At 38.0% G+C, this 22196-nt stretch overlaps 1 protein-coding gene across 1 annotated transcript in view; it reads left to right on the top strand.

Moving 5' to 3' along the window:
• Nucleotides 1-378: 378 nt before the first annotated feature.
• crppa (CDP-L-ribitol pyrophosphorylase A) overlaps nt 379-22196 on the top strand; it is a 48404-nt gene continuing 26586 nt past the window's right edge. The window contains exons 1-8 of the mRNA XM_007569870.2: nt 379-785; nt 3551-3824; nt 6535-6684; nt 10718-10822; nt 11528-11573; nt 14549-14646; nt 19806-19883; nt 19968-20060. Coding sequence (XP_007569932.1) covers nt 535-785; nt 3551-3824; nt 6535-6684; nt 10718-10822; nt 11528-11573; nt 14549-14646; nt 19806-19883; nt 19968-20060 — 1095 coding nt within the window. The 5' untranslated portion in view covers nt 379-534. The remainder of the gene's footprint in view (nt 786-3550; nt 3825-6534; nt 6685-10717; nt 10823-11527; nt 11574-14548; nt 14647-19805; nt 19884-19967; nt 20061-22196) is intronic.

Below are 22196 nucleotides of genomic sequence, written 5' to 3'. Positions count from 1 at the left end.
CTTAATCTTTCCCAATAGTTATTTTTCTGAATTAACTATGGGTAGGGACCTCAAAAATTATTAACTGTCATAAATTTTCTAATATTTTTCTTTTTTTAACAGTTAGTTTAGTTTAGCTTGTTTGTTTTTCTTTGTTTTTTGCTTTGGTCATTTTGTCTTTGTATTTGCTAAAATACATTCAAATACATTCAATTTGCCAATATTATCCACAAATATTTAAAATAAATGTATTTCATGTGATCTGTGCTCAAGTCTTCTCCATTATTCAGGCCCTTAATACATACAATTTTTCATATAATCTATGCTTAAAATGTCTCCGTTATTCAGGCCTTTAATCCGAAACGCACATTGTCTTATTTTGAAAGGTTAGAACGGAAGTACCACCATTGCAGCGTTAGCTTCACGTCGCGGTTATATTCTCCGCTTCTTCATCCGCGCCGCCTCACTGACAGACATCCTGCCCATCAGTCAGGAATGAACAGATTTTGGAGAAACCTCCGTTGACGCCCCTTTTACACCTCCAACCGTAAACAGATGGAGGTCAGTCCCGTTTATATGCAGAGTGATGACAGTGAACAGGACAGGCCCGCTTATCCCCGGGTTTTCCCAACAGGCGAAGCCCGGAAGAGCGACCACCTTAAGGCGGGACTCTGCGTGGACTTCCCGGTGTCGGTGGTTCTTCCGGCCGGCGGGACCGGAGAGAGAACCGGACTGCAGACACCAAAACAGTTCTGTCCGTTTCTGGGTAGACCGCTCATAAGCTACACTGTAGAGTCCTTTGAGAGGTAGGAAAATAAACTACGATAAATCCCTTTTAGTTATAAAATACAAAGAAAACTGTTGGAAATATAGTTACCTGCTTGACAGGGATGGTTTTACTAGATGTAGGGCCCCGGGGCTAAATTAAAAAACGTTCCACCCCCAACATCTCAAACTGCATTTATTATTTTCTGCAACCATTCACAAATCAAGCATAATCCACAAGGAATTAGTAAAATGATTGAGACCAAATATACAAATCCTTTCTCTTTCCAAAATCAAAATATCTTGTTTTCTTTTCCCTGCATTTATTGGTGATACAGGGAGAATATTAAAATATCACTGAAAGTATCAGGAAAAAAAGGTCCATTCCATCCATCTTGTCTAGGTATCACAATAAAATTAATGACCACAGAGAACTGATGATCAAGATTATGGTGAAATGGATTAAAATTCTGTTTTTCCAATTGGTGGATGCTCCATAAATGCAAGTAGGTTCTGCAGACACTAACAGGCTTTAGTGTGTTCCCGATGACAAGAACAATGTTAAGAATCATTGTTGTGTTAAACTGAAGTCACCTAAAGATAGAAAATGTATGAAGTTATTAGAAAAGAAACACTTTTGTGTTTTGGGAATTACAGCTCATATTTGTTTATCCAAGTAAAAAGCAACCTGTCTTCTCAAATGAGCAGTACAAATATCATATGCGATAAAGACATTTATTCTGAAGTCAGAAAATAAAAAATGAGTTAAAAAATAAAGGCACGTGTTGACCAGCCCAGATATTTTGAGTCGTCAGGATAAAATTGCTACAGTAACCAGAATATAAAATAGTGCGTGTATTTGGTTGAAACCTGACCCGAAGGTTTGGAGTCAATCATTTTTAAAGCCTGCCTAAGCATAAAAAAATAACAGAGATGCAAACTACTAGACAGGTGGCCAATTCCTGTTTAAAACGAGTAAAAATAACAAATAATTTTGATGTTTTGATGTTTGATGTTGTTGATACTAAACATGCAAAAAATGCTTCAATTCAATAACATTAGCAGCTACAAGATTGCAATTTTCTACCAGAACCCACTCAGTTTTTTATTATTAATGATCTCAACATAGACTGTGTCATGAGAAATTCCCAGTATTTTCTGATCAGACTTTGAAGTTTTTTCCCCCTCACATCCTGGCATGGTTAACCATGGCATTGTTAGGCTTGCCAGGAAGTACTCCAGGGTGTGTGTTTGCATGGAAGGAGTTTTTTTATTGAAGGATTACCTGTTACAAGAAACGTAAGTGGCTTGTTTTGTGTATTTCAGGATGCTTTGATCCTGCCTTGGCTCAAGTGTCCTGTTTTGGATGGCTTTTATTAATCTCATAACTGCTGTGGGGGAATACCTTGATTAAAGCAGAACAATATAGTGTTTTAAATGAAACAAAAGCAAAGGTTTGCTGTTTGAAGTAAATTTAGCAGTGGTTCCAGTTAGGAAACATTAACTCTATTTTGCAAATGCTATTTTTTATTACAGTTTGCTGGTGGAATATTTGAGTTTTTGTCTTTGGCAGACAGGCGGTCATATTTTCAACAGATCTCAGGCTCCATGACGGAGAAATGAAACAGAGGATGTTTACATTACATCTCAATCCCTAGCTGATGATAAAAACTATTAAAGCAACAACTGCTGTTGATTAGATGAGTCCTATTAACCTGTTGCTTGTTGCTTACTTGTCATTAAGCGAGTTAAAGGAAAGAGGCATTAGGAAATTGACTCAGTGATCACAGGGAGAGGTTTTCTGAGGAGAAAAGTCAGGATCACGGTGAAATGATGACGTTAAAAACCCCCAATCTGATCCCTGAGTGTCCGCAGAGTTTTATTTGTGACTCAGTTTTCATATGAATGTATCATAGTTTATAGATGATGGAACAGATCTGATCCAGTATCTGACCAGAGGCCACCAATCCATCCTAGAGTTCATATTTTGGCTGCACAGTCTGTCCAGGCCATTTGCGGCCCTTGCACTGTTTTTTTTTTTTACAATTTTAACCCCACAAGCACAAATGATTGATTGATTTAATTTAAGTCTTTTTATTTTTAATTGGTACAAAATGATCACAACTTCAAATAGTCCTACAATAGGAAATACTGGTTACAGCGAATGTAATACATCTTTATATTTATATTTTTGGCCCATTTTGTAGATTTTTCAGGCTCATTTTATGGAAATTTTTATATTTACTCTCCAAATTTAGCACTTTAATACTCCACAATTTAATTTCTAGTGAGTAAAACTGTCCTTGAGCCAAACGAAATGAAAGTTCGCTCTGTGTACGCTGTAAAAAATAGAAGCAAAAGTCAAAGTATTTTCTTTAAAGAACCAGGATTTTTATTTTTTACACACATCTCTCCTGTGACTTTTACTCAACATTTCCTTTAATTTATTAGAATTTGCTAAATACAGGAAGTGTTTTCAAAAAATATATATTTTTCAGAATTTACCTTTTTTTAATCCAGACTTAAAAAACTGGATGCTTTTCCTTTAGTGAGGAATAAATAAAAAAAAGTCTGATTACTTTAAATATTTAATTATAGTAATGCGGCTTAGTTTTTTAGTTAGAAGGAAAAAACACATATTTCTGGCCCGCAAGTTCTTCTGACTTATTGATTTTGTCCCATATGACAAAAAGTTTGGACACCCCTGCTGTAGGAAATTACAGTTACTCAGATCCAGCTGCTGTGTAGCTGCATTTGTTCTGACTGTGCCTACTTCTATCCGTTTTCATTTGCTTCATTCTTGAAGGGTGTCATGGATCCAAACCGTTGTGGTGGTTGTTGCAAAGGAAAACACTGGCTTGATGATGGACATCATCCAACGGTTCCAGCACAAGAAGGTCCTAGTGGTACCCGGTGGCTCAACTCGTCACCGGTCCATCTGCAATGGAGTCGCGGCTCTGGGGGAGCAGCGGAGGCCGGCGGCCCACAAACCCAAGGTGGTCATCATACATGACGCTGTCCGCCCGTTTGTGGACGAGGACTTCCTGCACAAGATAGCGACGGCTGCAAAGGAGCAAGGAGTGAGTGCAGGAAGAGCTAATTTAATAAATACACACTTAGGGATGGGTATTTATTGTATTGTTTATGATTTATTGTGTAAAACTTACTACCATGATAAGATTTAGATTTATCATTGTCACAATAAATTCCAATTAATGATGTTTAAAAGCCCCTAGAACTGTTTGTATTGTCAGGATTATTATAAAAGTGAATAAATAATTCATATAGAAATCTGAAAATAGGATAAAACTTTAAGTCCACATCTCCCACCACTATACAGATTAAATTATGAGGAAAATAAAAAAAATGAATAGGATTTCATCCACTCGTCCATCTGAATGGACTTAATTTGAGTGTTTATTGGAAGCTTGGATTTATTAGTCAAATGATTGTTCTGTGTTCAAGGCTCAGCAAATGGAAAACCGATGAAGTCAGTAAATTTCAATTTTTCCAAGGGACAAACAGTGCAGAGACTAAATGTAATCCCTGTTCAAATGGAGAAACAACCCTGAAAGCCACTCTGTCGTCCTCATGCTTGGAGAGAGCGGTGTAAGCTAAATTAAATCCTGACTGGACCTCAAACTTCATCTGTTATTGAGCCTTGAGCTGAAAACCAGAGAGGGTCAATCACAGAAACAAGTGGAAACAAATCCGCCATGATTAGCTGTCCCAGATTCAGATATTACATGGGAAAGCAGGGTGTAAGCACATCTTTACAGGCTTAAAATGTCTTAAATCCATTTTAAAAAGTAAGTTGGCCTTAAATACATTAATCACAGGTCTTAAATGTTGCCTGTAGGTTCAATGTAATTTTTTCTCTTTTGTCTTGCTGGACTTTTTGGTCAGACACAAGTTTGAATCACACACAGACATTTTCATTGCAAGACATTTGAGGCTACCAGTAACTAGCTGCTAATATGTACACTCTTGCTAGCTAGGTTTTGCGTCAAATTCAGATTTTGTATTACCAACCTAACTGGCTGGTGCATTATGGCAATTTAATGATTTTCTTTTATAAATTTCTATCATGATAAATTTCTTAAATTTAATTCATAAATGTCTTAAAAAGGTCTTAAAAGTGTTAATTTGAGTTTGTGAAACCTGCAGAAACCCTGGGACTTGAGCCCAATCTTTTACCTGTTTCTGTAAACATAATCACAAAAACACTCCACAGCAGACTGAAAGAGCTGAACGAAAACAAACAGGTTTCATGATTCTAGCTCATTTGAACTAGATTAATGCATCAGTTCATGATGACAAAACATTTAGATATATGGACGATTTATAGTTAAAGCTCAACATGATGAAGGATCCTGTTGAAAGGAGGTCATGCAGGTTATTAAAAGAACATCCACAGATCCCGGCATTTCTGATGTGTCTGAGCTTTGAGATGAACTCCCACAGCAGGCGGTCTGGTCCTTATTATCTCAGCAGCACCCAACCTCCTGAGCCCTTCTTTGGTAAAATGAGCAGATTAATTTCTATCTCAAAAGCAGCCAGAACCCTTTGAACATAGTTGCTTTCCTCTATCATGCATCCACAATGCTAGACCAGAAATGTTTCATTAGAAGCAGGCCATGCACATTTGGTGTTTTGTTATAAATCATTATTTAACTAGTTGCGTAAGTCAACTTATATGCCATCTAGTAACTATTTTAATATTTTTTCTTGCGTTTTTAATCAAACCGCCCTTCTTTGGGTTTTAATTTTATTAAACCACATGTCAGTAATCCTCTGAACTGCATTTAAGAGCCCTGCATAAACTCTGAGTTATTGGAAGTGCGGATTGCTCACATTGGAGCGATCCGGTTTTATTACTAGGATCTGCAGCGGCGTGTTGTGAAGAATCACAGCCTGGTTGATGCATTTTGTCAAAATGCTGGAGCAGAAAGAGAACTTTAAACCGGCTGTAATGAAAACTTAAAATATAGAGTTGCTAAAATCTCCTAATCCCTGTTTTCTTCATCTTCTCCATATATGGCAGCACTAGTCGTAGTTGTGATGTAACGTTAAACCAATTGAACTCTCACTCCGTCTGAGTCTTATTTATTTTTCTAAAAGCACAAAATCTTACCAAGTATTTTTGGTTTAGCTTCTGGTGCAAATATCTTAATACACTTGAAATAAGACAAAATTAACTTAAAAGTAACTTTTGAGCAAGATACAGAGGCTTGTTTAAAGTAAATAATTCCTTAATATTGATGAAAAGTACTAGTTCCATTGGCAGATTATTTCACTTATTACAGTTCAATTATTCCTATGTTATGTGTTAATTTATCTGCCAATGGAACAAGTACTTTTTCATCAATATTAAGGAATTATTTAATTGAAGCAAGTGGCTCAAACTTGCTGAAAAGTTACTTTTAAAACTTGGGTTGTCTAATTTCAAGTGTGCTAAGATATTTGCACTAGAAACTAGACCAAAAATATTTGGTAAGATTTTGCGTTTTTGCAGTGAGATGTCAAAGCTTTACTTCATGTTATAAACTGGTCAAAGTGTTTACAAAAGCCAGTCAATCACCTCCAAACTCACTGCTTACTGTTCCTGTCTGCAGCAACCCACATTTACGTGGTACAGATTTGTTTTTGTGCATTATACATCGCAGGGAACTTGCATGTGTCTAATTTTCCCTCTTACAAATATTTTGGTGAACATTATTTCTCTCTAAACGCATTCTTGACTTAATGTTTCATAATAAATTCCAGATCCTACCGTCTTTTTCCACACAGGCAGCTGGAGCGATCAGACCACTTGTTTCCACTGTGATCGCCACAACGTCGGAGGGATACCTGGATCATTCGTTAGAGCGAGCCAAGTACAGGGCTAGCGAAATGCCTCAGGGCTTCACATACGATGTCATCTGTGAGGCCTACCAGAAGGTGAGGGCGGCTTTCTAAGTTACTGGGGTTTGATTCTTCTTTATGTTTAGTAGCCTTTTCTTGATCTAGAAATGTAGAAATTTCGGGACAAACCTTTCTGTATGATTCCCATTTCAGTTCAATGTGCCGAAAGCTGCAGAGTTTCAGTGCAAAGCCAATTTTACAAGGAAATAAAATCTTCTTGCTGTCTTCTGTTGGAACTCAGTGCAACATGCTGACTGTGACATATTGCTGAAATGACTGGAGAGCTGAGTCAGACTCTGGTAGCGTACTGAACTGGTTCAAGTCTTACTTAAAACAACATTGTTGTCTTAATGTCAATAGTAACTTTTCATTGGAGTGAACAGAAGTTACATGCAGGATATGGTTGTTGTAAACGATTATTTTAGCAATCGAGTATCCTAATAACTATTGAATAAAAAATTTGATAAAGTAAAATACTGGTAAACCCTACCATAACAGCAGCGAGGTTTCCCCCAGGAACCGGTGGATGGATGTGAGTGCAGTCATTCATCCAGCGTCCCGTCGTGTTTTCGAGTTAAAAAATGTCTAAAGTTGACAGGAAATGTGAAAATATCACTTGATAATTATGTATTACTCAACGATTTGAAGATTAACACCTGAACACCAACAATAAAGTCTTGAAAAATGCAAACATTTTAAAAAGATTTAAATAAATAAGCAATGCTTAGCCTGGTGGGGACACAAGTAAAGCCTGGTGAGCAGTACTAATATCTTATATCAACATTGGCCCAACTTTTCATTTTGTTCCGATGTCACTGGCCAGTTCTTTCTCTGATGCACCTGGAAAACAAATCACACGCTGAAACGTTTGGGCACCAACAGACGCCTCTGCAGGACAAAAATGGAACAAAAATCCCCTTTTGAAAGACAATAAACCCTTAAATTACCTTAACCTTCAGGTTGGCTCGTGTCAGGAGCTGAGTGCAGCTTTATACGTCTGCCTGCATAGAAGAGAGAATTTAGATTGATCTGTGCAGGATCCACTCAGAAAGCAAAGAGCCTTGTGTCCTTAAAACTCGGCAATCGAACTGAAACTAAAGATGCAAAAGTCAACGTTATTTATTTTTCAGACATTTGGAGTTTGCAATTTCAGCCTTGATTTCTGCTTTAAAAGAGGCAGCAAACTTTTAGCTCACAGCTGAGGTATGCCTTTAGCTGGAGCGCCATTTGTCTGAAGTTATTTTTACTCCTGGCACACACAGATCTGCAGATCGCTTTGAAAGCTCCATTGGCTTCAACGTTGTTAAGAAAATGAGCTCACTCTGGTGCTGCAGTGTCACAGATAGTCAGGTTGCAGAAGGACACACTGTCGGCTCTGACTGCGCGCCCCTCTCCTCCTTCTCCACCCTAAAAAGACTCTAAAGTCTAAGGTGTCTGTCAGGTTGAGACTGTAGGACATACTCATGAAAAATCTCAGAGAGCGTCAGATTTGGAGCCTGACATCCATTCAGAGCTGAAGAACTGAGGGGTGAAAAGACAAAAGGGGAGACACTTTATCCAGTCTTCTGGGAGGGCTTTTGTATTTAGAGAAAATGCTAAAGGTTAAATTACCTCAACACAGAGACCATAGTTTCTCTCCTCTACAGTTACACAGACGCTGAAGGAAAAGGCCCATCTATTTTCTATTTTATCACTCAAATATTACTGATCATTAGTTTAAACTCAACAAAATACCAACCTACTCACTGACTCACAATACATTAAATCAGCGGTGTCCAAAGTGCCATTTGTGGCCCTCTGAAGGATTTTGGGCGGCCCAAATGGAGCACAGCTGGTTGATGCAGATCGACGCTTTTCAACATTTTTTTTTCTTTTACAAATAAATAACATCTAATAAAAAAATGCTAGGGACAAAAACTGATTCCCATTTCTTTATGAGGATTTTGCATTTATCTTAATTTTTAAGTAACTGGAAGCACAAACAATGTCCTGCTATTTCTCAAAACACAAATCTTAGATTCAACACACAAAATGTAGAAACTGTGAGTTTGTATCTACACATCCATTTTCTACAAACATCTGACCATTTCGCTCATTTGAATAAAAATTAAATTGTTTAGATCATTATTGATCAGCTAAAATAATAATAATAAAAAAAACAACACACCAAACATTTATTTTAAAATGTTATACAGTTTTTGCGCCTCCAATACATTTCGAATTGTTCATTTTAATATAACTGAAATTGTTTAGATTATTATTGAGCAGCTAAAATAAAAACTTAAAAAACTCACCAAGAGTTTGTTTTAAAAATGTTAAAATAAAGTCCAATGACTTTGGCCCTCATGGTAAAAAGTTTTTACACAATTCCTTCATCGAGTTGTAAACTCAATGCAAAAGTACGAGTACCCATCACACTTTCTTCATATTTTGTCGCTTTAAAACTTCAGGCATCAGTGTATTTTAGTTGGTTTTTCTAGATCAAAACCAAAGTGTATAGTTGTGAATTAGAAGGAGACATTTGTAATTGCCAATACTTAACGTTTCACTGCAATTACAGCTGTGAGTCTTTTGGTATATGTTTCTACCAACTTTCCATATCTAGTGGCTGAATTTTTATTTTCAAGGCTTACCACAGATTCTCGGTCAGATTTAAGAATGGGGGGTTTTGTATTTGTTTATTTTTATTTACCCTTTAGTTAACCTGACATTAAAATCTGACCAGGAAGTAACCAGGTGGAAGATTCAATCTAAAAGTTTCACATTGCAAAAACGTTAAAATCATTGTGGTTCAACTGCAAGAATAGCAGTTTAACTGTAGAAATCTTTAAATGAGCCTAAAACGTCCCACAGAGGCCAAACATGAAGCGTTTGTGTGGCTCCTCTAACTCCTCTATTTTGGTAGAAAATGCAAATCTACCAAATTTATGGAAGCTTAACCTTTTGAGAAGCCAAGTTGAAAATCACAGTGAGAACAAGCAGAGCTGCACAAGTTCAGGAAAACATGTACTTGCAGTTCTTTTGCTGAAAGATTTGATTATATCGATTACATCTCTTTTCGTGACTCTTTCTTTTTTTTTATTTTCCTTCATCATATTTTCCCCACCACGTTTATCAGCTTTAGGATCACAGTTATGCTGAAGTTGCATGCAAGAAGCTTGGAACATAATATCCTACCAAATACTCCTGTCCGCAGTGATTGCAGTGCTGCCTCTGAATGCATCAGTGACACGAAATAATTACTTACTTTCCTCACTTTTTATTGTATTTTGCATCTTATAGGCCTACATGTACTTCAGGTTAAATGTACACACGTCCGTTCTGCTGAGTGACAGAGACAAGGAGCCGTAGCATCACTTAAAAAAATCATCCAGTATCGTTTAATGTCTTGTAGAATGATGTGGTTAAAATGCCTCAATTAAAAACAGTCTTGGACATTTTCAGTGTTAAATCTGAAAGATAAGAGAGCTGTTATAAGGCCAAGAAGATTTCAACGGCCAAAGAAAATGGAGCTCTGATGTGAAAAATGTGGTGACAGCAGTGTTTTATTCTGAGCATTTTCTTTGCAAGCCCTGCCACTGATCACTTTGCAGACAAATAAATCAAATGCAAAAGATCATTGTGAAGTTTACGATGTAGCATGCAGAGCAGGAAAGTCAGAGTATAGTAGGTTTTTAAAGTTTACCAACAAAATTCAAATAATTGGTAAAAAAATTAGTGAATATTTTGGTGTTAAGTATTTTTAAAGCAGAATCCGATTTTTTAGTGGATAAGGACAAAACGAGGATTTATTCACCAAACATTTCTAGGTTGATTTATGCTGCAGATATGGCAACTCAAGCATCGTAGCAATCCTCAGGATGTTAGCGTGTCTAATTAAGGCAAAGGATTTACAATCACTTACCTAGGTGTTGCCGTGAACCGTTTTTATCTTTTCTGCCAAGCTCTTCTCATATTTTAGAACCATTACTCCTGTAAACAAGTACTTTATAAGAATTAAGACACATATTTTGTCGTTAACCATAATTTCTCTGTCATGAATTACGCCGTCCACGTGGCCCCTCTGCAGTGCACCGAGTCAGACTTCGAGTTCGGTACCGAGTGTCTCCATCTTGCTCTGCAGTACTGCGGCACCAACGCCAAACTCATCGATGGTCCGCCAACCTTGTGGAAGGTGAGCGTAAAAACGACCCGCTTTCGGACAGTACTGATCCGTTAAGTGAGACTTTGTACTGTTTAATGAACAGAAATAAAGGTTTTTGAATTTTAAAATAATTTTACTTTGGAAAAAGAAGAAACGCGGACCATGCTTTGTAAAAATGTCTTTATATGCTGAAACATGACAGCTTCCAGTTTCCCGGGAAATGACTCAGTTAAACCAGTTCTGTCTGAGGAATGGGGCAAATTTACAGCAAAATGGTGAGAAGATTATGGAACAAAATCCACAAAATCTGATCCAAACTGCAAATACTACAAAAAAATGTTTGAAAATTTCTGTGAATCTACGTGCAATTCTATAAAAAATTACCTCCCTTATAAATTTTGGCATTTGGTGAATAGAAATAATTTTGGCAATCTCAATTTAACAAAAACAAGTCAGATATCATTTAAAAATATATTTATTTTTTAGCACTTGAACCACACTTGACTTGAACGTACAGAACCTGAATCTGTGTAATCGGAGTAAAAGGGGATTTTAATGATTTACGATTGTTTGATTTATCACCTTTACCAGCTCAGGTTTTAGCTTCTGTAGCTTAGAGGCAACATTTCATCCTTGTGAGGGTTTTAGGAAATAATTTGAAAATATTTCTGCATGGATGTGCGTGAATGAACTACTTTTGTTTCTACTTTGACTAAGCAACTGTTTGTCCTCCAGGTGACCTATAAACGGGATTTAGCTGCTGCAGAGTCCATCATCAAAGGTGACTTTCCGTCCTCACAACCTTCTTTTTTACACGGCCTGTTAAGTATTTCACCTGGAAAGTATTCACCGTGCTTCACTTTTTCCACATTATATGTTACAGCGTCATTCAAGATTGAATTAAATGAAATCTCTTCCCACAAAATTGTGCACACAAATACCTCATTATGACAATGTGGGAAACCTTTGGGGATTTTTGCAAAAAAAAAAGAAGAGACAAAGAAATTTGCTTAATACCTCATTTTATTTCAATGTGATGCCACCAGATTAGCTTTGCAGTTCTTCTCAAGCTCCATCAGGTTGCATGGAAGATCTCTTCAGAAATGCAATCAGGTCTGGACTCTGGCTTTGGACATTCTCAGAGTGGTTCTGATCCTGTGTTGTCCTGCTGACAAATGAATCATCGCCTCAGTCTGAGGTCAAGAGCGCCCTGGGGCAGGTTTCCAACCAGGCCAGGATGTCTCTAAACATTGCTGCATTCATCTTTCCCTCTGTCTGGACAATTCCTGCTGCTCCAAAACGTCTCCATAACATGATGCTGGCACCACCGTGCCTCGCTGCAGGAACGGTATTGACCCGGTAATGAGCCCTGGTTCCTCCAAACATGACGCCAGGTATTCACTCCAGAGGTTTCAATCTCTGTCTCTTCATACCAGAATCTTGTTTCTTGTGGCCTTAGAGTCCTTCAGGCTCCTTTTATTAAGGAGTGGCCGACCAGCCATAGGAAGAGTCCTGATGGTTTCAAGCTTCTTTCATTTACGAATAATTGAGGTCACAGAGGTCACTGGGACCGCAGAAATGTTTCTGGATTTGGCTCTCAAGACAATCCTGTCTCAGTGGTCTAAAGACAACTCCTTTAATACCAAGCTTAGTTATTACAAGCTTGGTATTAACTCTGGGACCTTTTATAGACAAGTGGGTGTCTTTCCAAAAAGACAGACCAATGGATTAAAAAAATCCACCCAGACCGTTTTTAACAAATTGATGTTTATTTGGTGTCTGGAAAATAAACCTTTTCAAAAGCCTGCTGATTAGTAAGTCACATTTGACTGGCACTGCGCCGTTACCTAGCAACCCTAGCCAAGCTGAGCACCGTTACCTAGCAACCCAAATGGAGCTCCATCACTCTTACATACAGCTGGTTTCCCTTCTGTATGAGCTGTACAATGGCTGATGGAGGTTTTAGTTGTTGACTTACCATCCAGAAAAGACTTGCTGTATTATTGTTGATTTTGCAGAAGGCTCTACTTCTGCTTTTCAAGGCTGTATAATCGCACATCTGTTTTCAGGCGTTTTTATGTGCGAGTGTAAATGTTAAGTTGGGGGTCATGGCCAGTAGCAGCTCATTTGGATTTAATGTGACAAGAGACCTTAAAACATCTGAAAATAGACAGAACTGACCACAAAAATACTCATTATGTAGGAAAAATTTTGTGAAAAAAAAAAAAATGAACAAATTAATTAATTAGCAAAAAATCTCAAGAATATTTCCACATTGTCATAATGGGGTATTTGTGTTGCAGTTTGTAATAAGGCTGTAACATAAAATATAGAAAAATTGAAGCACTGTTGATGCACTGTGTGTGTGTCGTTCAGAGATCTTTATTCCTGTAGCTGAGTTGTACGGTATGCATGCATGTCTGACAGAATAAATGCCCTGAAGTGAGCAGAGCTGCGGTGCTTTGTTTCTTTTTGTGTGGTCTGTAGCTAGCAGTCAATAGGTGACAATAAACCAAAATGACCCGTCGCCATTCTCTGACGGGGGAAATTCTTTTTAAGCATTGTTTGGCCTGAGATGAAGAGGGCGGGTGTAAGCAGACGCTGAATACTGGGGAGAACAAGTTAGGACAAGGGACACCTTCACAATCAGAGGAGAGGAAATAAACACAGCCCCATATTTCACCCTGCCAGCACCTGGACCAACAAGTACCTGTTTGATGGTGACAAGAGGTGTGCGGTGATAATTCCCAGAGCCTCTCAAGTGAATGAATTCATTGTGTGTGTGTGTGTTTTTTTTTTTTTAAAGACGTGGAAGGAAGTTCTCATATCTGTCAGTTTGACTAACTGCTTATTGCCTCGGTTGGTGTGCGTTCGCATAAACGACTGGTTCTTTTATCAAGCGAGACATCTGGATAGGAGGTCTAATTTTTATTTTTGTGGAGTCTGCGATGAGCTGATTGTCCTTGATAACTGTTGTGTTTTTATCTAAAGACATGTAATTGTATTTCAGCTGTGTGCCAGCTGGTGAATCATTGCTGTTATATCCGCCAGCTCACTCAGTGAAATCCACTTAGTGTGTAAATCAATCAGCAGCTCAGAGGCACATTGACAACAATACAAGCTGCTAACTAGTTAATGGAAAATGTCTAAATCTGATAATAATTAAAAAATGTGGGTTTGCAAATGAAACTTTTACTATCTCAAAAGATTAGCAAAATAATAAATGTGTTTCTCAGGCAGATTAATTTTAAAAATCATTCTAAATAAATAAAACACATATAGTTCCAGCAATACAAACTGCTTTCATAGTAAATTTTACTGTTGTAAAATAGCATCCAGGTGATATCGCCATGAAAAAGTTGAATATCTTGTTAAGCGGACGTTCCACGATAACTACTTTAACCTCGCTCGAACTTTTTCCGCTTAATTTATGTTACTATTCTCTCCACCTACTGGCAGAGCATTGGTATTACATTGTTTTTCTTCAGGTTTTTAATACAAAATGAAAATATATCTGACAATAAAAACAATATCAAATGTATAACTATATAATCTTTTATACATTGAATCTTTGATTGTTGGAGATTTTGGTAACAAGGCTGAATCAGGATGCAGGACTGTGGTAAAACAGGACATAGCTTGTTGTAAACTTTACTAACTTCTTTCTAATTAAAAAAAGCAGAGGCAGTAGATATCAGACAGACTGTTAGATTAATCACAAAGCCTTAATTCTCTCATTGGCTTCTTTGTTTTCAGAGACTTTGTCGCAGTCAGCTTGCCTTATAACCGGGGGATTGGAAGCTGCTGTGGCTCTGGCCAATGTTCTCCAAAAAGCTTTTGGAGCTCTGGATATGGTGAGTACTGCTGCAGGATGCCAGCTTTCCATAACTACAGTTACAATGTTTAATGTTTTGCTCACTAATTTGCTTTGAAATCTTCATTTGATGAAATAAGTAGTTTTGTTCCTGCTGCCAGTCCTCCTTGGTGCTTTAACTACTGCTGCTGACTGAATCTCAGAAAGAGCAGGTGCTTTTTATTTTACACTGTTCTCCTTTGTCTCTTCTCATATTCATTAAACTTTCCCAGTCAAAACTTCATGCAGCTCCATGTGGGTGGCCTAGTGGTGGGAGTTGGTATTTACAGTCAGCCGTGTATCAGAGCCTGTCGAAAATGTCCACACTCCATTTTCCCCCTCATTTCTTCCCAAACTCCATCTCTCTCTGATTCAGACGGAAAGAGTGAACTCTGGGAGTTTCCCTGATTAGCTGGGTGTTTATTGATGAATTCTTACCTCCTCCTTAATATTATCTCACTTGTAAAAGACAAATGGTCAATGTTCACCCCTCAGCCTTTCTTTAACATCTGTTTTGAACTCACGGTCCTTTTTCTTGGGTAATCTAAAACAGCGTCCAAATGCAAACAAGTAAAGACTGACAGTTTTTCATATTGGATATGGCTGCACAGACCACATAAACCTTTGATATTTGAAACACTTTTCTGCACCCCAAGAACTGCGGGATTTCCGTTGATCAAGTCTGAAAATCAGAAACCTCCAACTCAGGGCTCTGAAGCTTCAGTCTCAGAGCCTGCAGCCCAGCTACCTTTAGATGAATATCTTTTCAGCACAGTTACATCAAAGATTTTCATCATTAGGAGGACGTAACTCAGGCATTTGATTCAGCTCTGTTGGAGCAGGACTGCATGTTTCTACCTACACTGCAAAGGGATGAAAACTACTCAGGAATAAAAATAGAAACTGCTTTTTGTGAAACATATGAAAGGTAACACGTTCTGCAGCCGTAATGAGAACATGAAACTGATCCCTGGCAGCTGCTGACAGGTTCAGATGGCTGTGATGCAGAAAATGTTAAAAATCTCAAGAACTTAAAGGTCAATGTGACTTTATCAATAACTGCAGGTAGATTTGCCCAATATTAAGAGATATCGCCAAATTATCAATTATCAAAAAGTTGATTGATCTTATAGGTAAGCTTATAAAAATGAGTTTTCTCTTGTATCTAGAGGGTCAACATCTTTCAATATGTTAAACAAAACATTATTTAACATTAGCTGTATAAGAAATACAAAATAAAATTTGATTGACTGAGTATGGAGGAATTTTCCTGCCATAATCCCAGAGCACACATTTTCAGTCTGACAGCAGAACGTCATGTCTTTTGTTCTCAAAACTTTTAATACTTTTGCTTATATTTCTATTTTGAAAGCAGGACTTCATGTCTTTCTTCTCAAAACTTGTAATGATTGCACTCAAAACTTCTCCTCACACTCACACTTAGTCTCTGCTTGGAGCAAATCTTCACTTGCCAAACTTTCTGCTTGCTTGGTGGGATTTTCCTGCCATAATCCAGGAGGAATATTAAGGAATTAAAAGTCAACTAAAAAATTACTTGTAAGTTAGTTTTGTCTTATTTCAGGTTTGCTTAGATATTTGCACTAGAAACTAGACAAAAATACTTGGTAAGATTTTGTGTTTTTGCAGTGCAGTTGTTTGGCATCAATTAGTTGCTACATCATCAAAACTGTACTACTTGAAACAAAATTCAAATATATTTTTTGTTATTTGCACCAGCCTCTTTTCTAGAACAAGGATTTAAACTCTGGAAGCACCAATCTAGAATCTGAGCTCCACTTTTCTTTAGCTTCTTGTAATCCTTGTTGTTCTTTCAGTCATTTGAGATGATTAATTATGTCTTGTCTGTTTTGGGTACGTTATCTTCAGTCACAGTGTCTGGTTGGCTGTCTCCAGTCTGTCAGGATGTGAAAATTTAGAGTCCAGACCTGAACTCCATTGAGAATCTGTGGAATGCACTGAAGAAGACTCGACACAGCAGTCCATCATCGTCAGCTTTGTCAAAAATCCCAAAACTCCTGAAGCTGTTTACTTTGTGACGGGATTTAGAAGCTAACGACAGAACATTCGACCGCTTTTTGTTGGTTTCCGAAACGACTCTCCTCAGATTTCTACTGTATTTTACCACATGTTCACAACACCCTAAGCCGGTCCTCATATTTGGAGACATGTCTCCTTTATCTTGCACATCTGTATTTATCTTCCCTGGATGTAACTGCTGACAGTAGAGATTGGTGGAAGAACACTTTAATGTTCTGCAGTGATCTAAACAGTTCATCGTCCTTTAAACCCGCTCCAAGTCCTTCGTGATCCGGTGCCAGAGCGCGCGCCTCTCGCTGTGCGGTGCTGAACAGAACCTCGGTGATGTATTGGAGCCTCTGTCGGCTCCTTTGGATCGGCTGTCTGGAGAGATTCCCAGCTGCGCTCAGGTGGCCTGTGGGGCCGAGGCTTTCCGGTGTGCCTGTAAGGAACCAGATCCATCCTTTTCACTGGGTTTGGAAAAGAAGGAAGAATAATGGAGGGGATGAAAGACAAGTACAGAAGGCGGAAGATGAAAAATTACTTTTGTCCCAGCGCCATTACGTGGATCTAACACAGGGATAAGCAGTTTGGGTTTGAGTGCAGGTGGAGAAACTGGCGGCGCATGCTAGCAGAGAGGGGAAGACTATGGACTACAATGATTTGGTATTTCTTCAGATTGGGAGGAGAGTTGTCAGTAACATGTAACAGACTGCGAATGTTACGGTAAACATGGTGAGGTCTTTAAAACAGTCTTTCAACCTTCTTTTTGCCACATAATAAAGAGGCATCAATCATATTTTACTCTTAAAAAAGACTGAAACAATAAAATAAATATTTTACAACTTAGTAATTCTGTATCACGTTTCTACAGGCATCCAACCTTCACTGACCGGTTGGTGCTTCAGTCAATGCTGGGAATACCTTAAACCTTTCTTTGAAGCCACAACTCACACCTCTTAGTGTCTGTGTTTGGCATCACAACACCTTCCAGTCCAGTTATTTTCATGCGTGTTAATTATCTGTATTGGTACGTTGCACTTTTACTTGTCCAGCTTTAATGAGTTCTTGTCCAACTGATGAACAAGTCGTTCATCAGTTCAACTTGAAGCTCATGCTAGTTGTTTTCCTCGTCTCCTTAGATCAGCACCGTCCCGCTGTACTTCCAGAAGCAATATTACAGCAGAAATATGTTATGGTTTCAGGTTTCGTTTTAAATTTAAAACTTGCTGCAACTTCAAAGTTCCTGCAGTGTTGAGAGCTTAGTGGTTTCTCTCCAAGCGTGATCTTAAACAAACATGTCTACTTCAGGATTTCACTGCCATCCTGGTTTAAATCATGCCAGTTTCTCTGTTCAAAGCTTGCAAATCTTTTACACTTTGCACTGACCTGATTTTCCTCCATAGACAGTGAGCTGTTATCTATCTCCGCTAGCCCCCAACACATGTTTCCCATAACCATTACACATTTTCTATTGCTTTCCATTACTTCGTTTGGGTAGAACAAACTGTGTTTCAGTGCCAAAGACAGCTTCTGGATGTCTATTATGGTGTTTATTTTATGCAAGCATGACATTTCAGTTTTAGAGCGTAATTAGAAGCAAAACAGAAGAGATGATTGGTAAATGAATTCATTGGGTGACCTGGTTGCTTTATGCCGCCAAGGCCAGAACTCACTGGAAACATCAGTACCTCCATGTTGGGGCTGTTTCTGCATAAAAGCTTTTATAATTCTTGGATGTATCGTGATTTTACTCAGTTTTCAACATAATGTAATTTAACTTGGCTTGCATGTAGTTTTTACTTTTTAATTTTGCGCAAGAAGTAATGTTTTCTGACAGCAAGAGGCGAAAAGAGCAATAGTGACTACAGTCATAGTGAAATGTTTCTGCAGACACAAATGGTTTTAAAGGCCTTTATTAGCAAATAGACCTAATTTATCAGAAGAGTTTATACTTAAAGTGTTTCTTCGTCTTCTGAAGTTGATCTGTTTGTTGGCTTCTGGGCCAAAATTTGAATGTTCAGATCTTTGTTCTGCTTTTATTACATTTCCTGAGACATTGTTGTTCATCATGTTTCCGTGGAGCATTCGGAGGAGTTTCTCTTGCAGAATACTTTCATACCATTCTTCATTTGTTGCGATGTGCTTGTGTCCTTGAATTAGGAAGAGACTGCTAGGCTCTGGTAACCTATTTTATTAACCTCGGTAATTTTTCAACCACATTCAGACATTAATAGATGTTTTCAAGAAGTCCGCTTTATACTTTTCAACTGCAAAATGTTTGTTTCGTTAAGTCTTGTTGACACTTTCTTTTCTAAATAATCATTTCAAATAAAGGAATCCAATGATGTCAAACACATCTGCTTCTCTTTTACTGCAATCAGTCCACTAATCCCTCTAATCAGTCCCCAATGCTCTTTTTTTTACAGAATCACCTGCATGTGATTTATGATTGTAGTGTATTTACTGGATCATCAAGAAAAACACTGTATAAATGTTTGTTTTTTAATAAAATAAACGTCACAAGTAGATAATTTTCTATGCATTGAATATCCATAAATTACCGGACACATTGTGAACTGTTAGCATAAAAGGTAAAGCTGGAGAATTTGCAGAACGCATCATTTGCATTGTATAATGACGAAACCTTTTTTTTCTACTACTGCAGATGACCCATAAACACCAACATATATTCCACAAGAACAGATACGCTCTCTTTCAGGTCTGCAAGAACAAACTGGCATCAGTCTTTTTCTTGCAGCTTGTTCCGGACACATCAACTGTGTCTTGCAATTATTAAACAGAAATGCTGCAGCAGGAAGAACCAACAAAACTTCCCAAGAGTTCTGCACTTCAATTTTTGTGAAGTATGAACTGTTCTGCCAGGGAGAATGTTTTTACCTTGTTCTTGCCACCTTGACTAAAAGAACTAGAACAGGCTTATGGAGCATTCTGGCTTTTAATTTCTGTAATCGTGTAATTATAAACGGCAGGAAAGCAGGTGGTTGTAACCAAAGGAGTGGAAGGGACGAGAACCAGAAGGTTCCTGAAGCACTGGAGTCAGTTTTTCTCTTGACCTCGAATGCACCAGTCATCATTTGAAGGTCTGAAATATCCCTGCAGGAGCTGAACGTCACGCCAGATCTGATGGGCGACAACGGCAGGTATCTGCTGGAAGACTGGAACTTCATTAAGGTTTCTGTGAGTTTCCCTTTTAATATAATAAAGTTTAAACAACAATTATCTGCACCCTTCTTCTTAATAACTGCTTTCCTCGATCTCCAGGTCGATCCATTTTGCCCTTCTGAAGTGGAGGCCTTAATTGTGGCGTTAGAGGCAGAAAACCGAGCTCTTCTCAACCCGGCAGTGATCATCTGGGTGAGTTAACAGCCGGGACTCTGCAGCCATGTCGACGGCTTTGATATGTGCGTTTTAAAACCGATTTGTTAAGACATTTCCTGAACCTTTATCCTCCAGAACNTTTTCCTTCATCATATTTTCCCCACCACGTTTATCAGCTTTAGGATCACAGTTATGCTGAAGTTGCATGCAAGAAGCTTGGAACATAATATCCTACCAAATACTCCTGTCCACAGTGATTGCAGTGCTGCCTCTGAATGCATCAGTGACACGAAATAATTACTTACTTTCCTCACTTTTTATTGTATTTTGCATCTTATAGGCCTACATGTACTTCAGGTTAAATGTACACACGTCCGTTCTGCTGAGTGACAGAGACAAGGAGCCATAGCATCACTTAAAAAAATCATCCAGTATCGTTTAATGTCTTGTAGAATGATGTGGTTAAAATGCCTCAATTAAAAACAGTCTTGGACATTTTCAGTGTTAAATCTGAAAGATAAGAGAGCAGTTATAAGGCCAAGAAGATTTCAACGGCCAAAGAAAATGGAGCTCTGAAGTGAAAAATGTGGTGACAGCAGTGTTTTATTCTGAGCATTTTCTTTGCAAGCCCTGCCACTGATCACTTTGCAGACAAATAAATCAAATGCAAAAGATCATTGTGAAGTTTACGATGTAGCATGCAGAGCAGGAAAGTCAGAATATAGCAGGTTTTTAAAGTTTACCAACAAAATTCAAATAATTGGTAAAAAAATTTGTGAATATTTTGGTGTTAAGTATTTTTAAAGCGGAATCAGATTTTTTAGTGGATAAGGACAAAACGAGGATTTATTCACCAAACATTTCTAGGTTGATTTATGCTGCAGATATGGCAACTCAAGCATCGTAGCAATCCTCAGGATGTTGGCGTGTCTAATTAAGGTAAACGATTTACAATCACTTACCTGGGTGTTGCCGTGAACCGTTTTTATCTTTTCTGCCAAGCTCTTCTCATATTTTAGAACCATTACTCCTGTAAACAAGTACTTTATAAGAATTAAGACACATATTTTGTCGTTAACCATAATTTCTCTGTCATGAATTACGCCGTCCACGTGGCCCCTCTGCAGTGCACCGAGTCAGACTTCGAGTTCGGTACCGAGTGTCTCCATCTTGCTCTGCAGTACTGCGGCACCAACGCCAAACTCATCGATGGTCCGCCAACCTTGTGGAAGGTGAGCGTAAAAACGACCCGCTTTCGGACAGTACTGATCCGTTAAGTGAGACTTTGTACTGTTTAATGAACAGAAATAAAGGTTTTTGAATTTTAAAATAATTTTACTTTGGAAAAAGAAGAAACGCGGAGCATGCTTTGTAAAAATGTCTTTATATGCTGAAACATGACAGCTTCCAGTTTCCTGGGAACTGACTCAGTTAAACCAGTTCTGTCTGAGGAATGGGGCAAATTTCCAGCAAAATGGTGAGAAGATTATGGAACAAAATCCACAAAATCTGATCCAAACTGCAAATACTACAAAAAAATGTTTGAAAACTTCTGTGAATCTATGTGCAATTCTATAAAAAATTACCTCCCTTATAAATTTTGGCATTTGGTGAATAGAAATAATTTTGGCAATCTCAATTTAACAAAAACAAGTCAGATATCATTTAAAAATATATTTATTTTTTAGCACTTGAACCACACTTGACTTGTACTTACAGAACCTGAATCTGTGTAATCGGAGTAAAAGGGGATTTTAATGATTTACGATTGTTTGATTTATCACCTTTACCAGCTCAGGTTTTAGCTTCTGTAGCTTAGAGGCAACATTTCATCCTTGTGAGGGTTTTAGGAAATAATTTGAAAATATTTCTGCATGGATGTGCGTGAATGAACTACTTTTGTTTCTACTTTGACTAAGCAACTGTTTGTCCTCCAGGTGACCTATAAACGGGATTTAGCTGCTGCAGAGTCCATCATCAAAGGTGACTTTCCGTCCTCACAACCTTCTTTTTTACACGGCCTGTTAAGTATTTCACCTGGAAAGTATTCACCGTGCTTCACTTTTTCCACATTATATGTTACAGCGTCATTCAAGATTGAATTAAATGAAATCTCTTCCCACAAAATTGTGCACACAAATACCTCATTATGACAATGTGGGAAACCTTTGG

Source organism: Poecilia formosa, unplaced genomic scaffold (genome assembly GCF_000485575.1).
Source record: "Poecilia formosa unplaced genomic scaffold, Poecilia_formosa-5.1.2 Scaffold250, whole genome shotgun sequence".
NCBI classification, from domain to species: Eukaryota; Metazoa; Chordata; class Actinopteri; order Cyprinodontiformes; family Poeciliidae; genus Poecilia; species Poecilia formosa.
Note: the sequence above shows the minus strand (reverse complement) of the source record. Positions and strands in the feature narration are given on the sequence as shown.